This window comes from Benincasa hispida, chromosome 9, assembly GCF_009727055.1.
Source record: "Benincasa hispida cultivar B227 chromosome 9, ASM972705v1, whole genome shotgun sequence".
NCBI classification, from domain to species: Eukaryota; Viridiplantae; Streptophyta; class Magnoliopsida; order Cucurbitales; family Cucurbitaceae; genus Benincasa; species Benincasa hispida.
Genome location: NC_052357.1, coordinates 40,015,914 through 40,021,572, shown reverse-complemented (window position 1 = coordinate 40,021,572; position 5,659 = coordinate 40,015,914). Strand labels below are relative to the sequence as shown.

The window sequence follows — 5,659 nt, the reverse complement described above, 5'->3', positions numbered from 1 at the left end:
TAGTTTGACTAACACATCAGTTGAGGTCAAATTTAAGAACAAATATATTTGAATTCCGATCACAACTTCATTTTTTTTTCTTTTTTCGAGATTCACCCACCCGTAAGCGTGCATAAATCTCGAAATAGGGCATTTGTTGAAGGATAAAATTTTGGACCAATCACAAGTCACCACGTCATTTGCTAAATTAATAACGAATTTCTAAATCATTAAATTTGGGTCCAATAGAAGTTGACACATGTCCCGAATTGAATTGAAGACAAGTTTCGATGACGTAATTGGCTCAATTTGATATTATTATTTGGGTTTAAAATTCAAACTACAAAAAAAGTTGAATTGGACCCAAATTTCAGATCAGACCCAAAACCAACTAATTGGGCCCAGTGGCCAAACCCATGGACCAACCAAGCCCACGGAGCTCGCCTGAGAACTCTATAAATAAAGAAGTTCTCTTCATTTGTAGGGGAAGCATTTTTTTTTTCTATATCCAGAGGACCCTTGAAGACACAAAGACTCTTCCAAGACTTCTACTCCAAGCTTTCAAGACTTCTACTTCAAGCTTCTAAGACTTCTACTTCAAGAACATTTGGCGCTTTTCTTCTTCAAGTCAAGTACATTCACCCAACTGAGAAAGAATCAGAGGATCAAGTACTAGAGATCGAACCACATCGCATCAAATCAACTTCAACATCAACACCAACTCAAGTTCAACTCCACGAAACACGTTTCTCTGGAAACCTCGTGTGAACAACCTCTTTTAAAAAAAAAAATCACATTAGTCTTTGTATGTGATCGTTACTCATTGACACATCCATTTTCTAATAATCGATTAACGGTCAAACTAGCTATAGAAACTATTTTGAATTATTTTGCAAATTTCAAGGACTAACGTGTTTTTTTTAAAACTTTATAGACCAAAATGAACTCTAAATTTCAAGAACCAATGTGTATTTGTCCATTTTTAAAAACCAATTTTGAAAATTACATTTAAAAGTGTAAAATTGAAAACTAAATTAATTTTGAGTATTTAAAAGTGTATTTTTGAGTGATTTTAAAAATGAAGAAAATGATTTTGGTGATTTTGAAATCATTGCGAAACACGCACTTAAATAAAATGTGTTGTGGGTTGGGCTTAAATTTGAAAAAAAAAAAAAAAAAAAACTCATCGTATCCCCTCATGTATCTAGAAGCAGATACACGTATCTGGAAATTAAAAAAAATAATAAAAATTTAAATCAGATACTTCAAATCACATATCAGACATGTATCTACCATGTATCTAGATGTATTCGTACCTAATACGTATCTGATATCGATTATTTGCACAATTAGAAGTATTTGTACTTCCTAGCTACAAACTAATAAAAAAAACTAGGAATTTAATGTTTTGACCAAACTTACGTACTTGTGTCAACAAAGGTGTTTTCTTGACAAATTTGTGCATCAACTTAAATATAAATATTTATTGATGTTTTATATGTATTTCTAAATTAATAGTTATTTTTAACTTATAAATTAAGATTTCATCAACGGTTTTATATCACAAGAGTCATAAAACAAAAAAAAACAGGTGTGTCAACAAAGTCCAAATATGTAGTAGTTATAATTTAGAATAATGGTCGTCGGAGTTGGTGGAGTGGCCGCTGTTGGAAGTCGCTGAAGTTGGCCATCAACAATGCAGTTAGATGTTATCGGAGTTAGCCACAAGCGATGGTTGTCGGAGTTGGTCATCGAAGGTGATAGGTGAAATTAGTCAGAGATAGTCGTCAAAGTTGAGCAACGAAACATCGACAATAATGAGAGTCGAGTGCACTGTTGATAGACATGGTATAAAATATCGGTAACATATAAAGTTAATCTCCCAAACAATAAGTTCAGTTAATCTCCCAAACAATAAGTTTAGTTCATATCTCAAATCATCTTATCTCATCTTCCTTAAACATTTATCGAATGCCTTTAGCTTTTCTCCCTTTCTAATACTTTTCCCCCACTCTTTTAGTTTTTTTTTTTTAAATTATATTTGGTGATTCTATATGAAAACATACATTAATCATTCAAAACCCTATTGAATCATCAAGATTATTTTTAAAATTACGGAATCAAAAACACTAAATTGATTTAATATTGAACAAAATTTACAATAAGAATTATTATAAATACATCACTTTGTCTAAGAACACTTATTAGAATCACTTCCAAAGTACAAACATGTCCTCAATTACAATCAAAATACAATTTTTTTTTTTAAGTTTAGTATTTTTAGAATTCCTCTCAAATAAAGTACTACAATCTTCAATCTCCATGTAGCCCAAACAAATCATTACAAACTTCAATCTTCACATGAATTTATTCTATCAATAAAACATAATTTCAATATATCACAGATCAACTCCACATATAATCTTTAATCTCCTTGAGGATGGAACAATGGATCTAATCCTCAATGTGAAATAATACCCCATCTTCTTCTCCAAAGCTGTAACAAGTATGATCAACAATCTACAAGAAGATACAGAAGTCAATGAAGTGATATTAAATTATTTTAACATATATATATTGATTGATAAATGATACTGTTGGTCATTCTATCATTCATTTCTTCAAACTTTTTCTATATTAATTCATCTTCACTATGCATCAGCCTATTTGGTTTGCTTTACCAAACTTAGACCAATTCTTTTTTCATAAAGGATTGAAGAAAAGAAAAGAGATTCCTCTTCTTATTGAAAGCTCTAAAAAAATGTTCTTTGAAGAAAAGAGATTGATGGGTTGAAAGGAAATGGTCAGGTGGGCATATTTGCAAATTAAGAAAGAACAGAGTTAATGGGAGACCTAACTTGAAATTTAACCCAAGCATGCTTTTGGATTGTGAATTATATAGTTTTTTTTTTTTTTTTACATCCGTGAGTGTCTGGATCAACTCACAGGACAACCCACCTGATCCTACAACATTTGAGTGTTGAGAAAACTCGCAAGAAATTAATTCCTGGCCACCATGAATTGTTCAATTTGCTTAAAGATTACTACTACTTTCATCAAAATTATCATCTTTGTCTTTTGCAAACCTCTGTTTTCTGGTTGGAATAAGGGTCAGATCAGGCAAAAAAAAGATCTGTTTCGTATGTAGCTTTGCAAGGTGACAGCGTGTTAAACTGTTCATATAATTGAATTTTTATTTTCTTAAAATGTAGATAACTAAAATCTTTAGATATTTGAAATTACAAGTGTTTAATGGTATTTGTTTCGCAGGAATTACTTAGATAACTGTATTTATTCCATAAAATTCTTTAGAAATATCTTAAATTTACATAAGATATAGTTTTATTATTTTTTTCTCAACAAAATAATATATATTAATTTAAGATTTTTTCATTAAATAAAATTTAAATTTAAATTTGGATATTTTTAAAAAAATCAAATAATAATTGAGCGTTGTTTACAAATATGGCAAAATAACCAAAATATTTATAAATACAGACATTGATATACTACTATTATCTGACAGTTGTCTATTACGGATAGACTATGAAATTTTACTAGTTTTGCTTAAAAATGAAAATAGAAAAAAGTGAAAAGAATAGATTTCATCACAAAAGAACTAGGAAGTTTTTAACTTGTTGGGCAAATGATAGGAGTGTTAATGGGTTGGGTTGGATTGAAAGACTTTTAGACCTAACTCAAACTATCCTTTTAAAAAAAATGAACCCAACCCAACTCAAACTATCATTGTTAAAAAAATGAATCCAACCCAACTCAAACTACCCTTGTTAAAAAAATGAATCCAACCCAACTCTGAAATATTTGGGTTGAGTTTGTTCGGGTCATTTATTTAAAATTAACTCAATTTATGGGTTGTTGAAGTCCAACCCAATCCATAAAATTCCCATTTATTTGAACTCGAACTCGACCAATACAAATGAGTTAACCTTGGGTCGATCAGCCATCCAGTTTTTTTGAAGACCCCGAGTAAATGAGTTTTAAAAAAAAATAATAAAATTCCTTAAATTTGATAATAATTCTTTTATGAGAATGCTTTAAGAAGTAGAAGTAATAAAAAAGAAAAGCAAGACTGTCTAGGCAAAAAGAAAAGAAAAAAGAAAGATTAAATTTAAGAAGAAGAAGAAGAAGAAGAACTCACATTAGTATCAGTCAATTCCAAGTTATAGAAATCTCTAGCGCTTGCTTTAAACAGAGGACCCGCATGCCATGTCCCTTTATTCAGCTTCACAAACTTCGCTCCCGATATCCTAAACGCCCGAATTTCCTCCACATTCGGCGCCACATACAAATGTCCTCCGCCAGATCTGAAACTCCTTCCTCCTCCATTCATCTCCTCCTCTTCCTCTACAATCGACGCCTTCGCAACTCCCAGATACCAAGCCTCCCGATCCACCGATCCCAAGCACTGCGTTACTCTCGCGTGATGCGTTATCTTCGAGAATTCAAACGGCCGGTTCTCGATGTGAAGAATATACAACCTGTTTTCCCTCAGATCTATTCCATTCAGAAACCCTAGAATCCGGATTTGGAAAATTTAAGAAATTGTTTTGTGAAATTTTTTACCTAGGGATCCCATTGCTGAGATCTAATTGAGCGTCTTCACCTCCGAATTCAGCGCCGTCGTCTGTAGCTTCGATCACTTGCCCGTACTCTGCGAAGCTCTCTGCTGTTGCTTCTATGGCTTTTAGCTTCAATATCGTCCTTTCCATCCTTCTCTCTTCACCGTTCGCTTTGGATTACCAAATCTCTAACAACTTCAAATCCCTCCCTCTATATTTATATAATAAATAGATAAATACAAGCATATATTTAGAGACATATTCATTTTTACTTCCTTTTTTAAAAAAGAAAATTATATTTTTTACCTTTTTTTTTTATATAATTTGTATAATTAGATTGCAACGTGTGAAAATAGATGCATTATACACATGTTTGTTGCAAACTCTAATTAAAGCAATTTATAAAATAAATATGACTTTTCTAGAAAAGAAAAAACTACATGTGGTAGGAATCTCCAATTTCCCTACCTTTTTTGAATGATAGTTTTACTACCACGTGATAGCAATGTAGTTTTTATTTATTTATTTCATAATTAAATAAATGTCAAAGAAACGATAAAAATCGTTTGTACTTTTTTTAAATATACTTTTATCGTTAGTGTATGAATGGAAACTTTCAAAGTTGCATTTTAGGGATTGTTTGACCCCTTTATTTCAAAATTAGAACTCTAGAAATCTGAATCTTAGTGTAAAGTTAAAGTTTAGAAGGGGCACATGAATAAACTGGGATCACATCAAAATGAAAGTGATTTTGAAGATATAAAAATATGATTGAAAAAGGCTTAAAGAATTGAAAGTTACTTTATATACCCACAAGGTGCGCCTTTTTGTTGAGGAATGTAGAGAACTGTCGGAACTTTACAAATGGTATTAGAGGGAAACCTCTCCTAATAAGATATAGTTTATGGAGGATTTTTGAAGCCGGAGAATTAGATTAATGGTGTATTTGGGGTGTAGCGTTATGAAGTTCGGGAATAAGAAAAATGTGTATAGGTGAAGAGTTTTCAAAGTCTAGGAATCAAAAAATTGTGTTTAAGATGCAACTTATGAACCTTAGGATTGTACAATTAGGACTCATTTAATATTGTTCTCGTTTCCTG

The 5,659-nt window shown here is 31.5% G+C and overlaps 1 protein-coding gene across 1 annotated transcript; it reads right to left on the bottom strand.

Annotated features, from left to right (window-relative positions):
• Positions 1–2,165: 2,165 nt before the first annotated feature.
• On the bottom strand, positions 2,166–4,767 carry LOC120085023. The gene is made up of 3 exons (XM_039040841.1): positions 4,564–4,767; positions 4,139–4,478; positions 2,166–2,499 (listed from the first exon to the last, which is right to left on the bottom strand). Exons 1-3 carry the CDS (start codon positions 4,707–4,709, stop codon positions 2,434–2,436), a joined length of 552 nt encoding a protein of 183 aa, XP_038896769.1. The 5' UTR covers positions 4,710–4,767; the 3' UTR covers positions 2,166–2,433.
• Between the last annotated feature and the right edge of the window lie 892 nt (positions 4,768–5,659).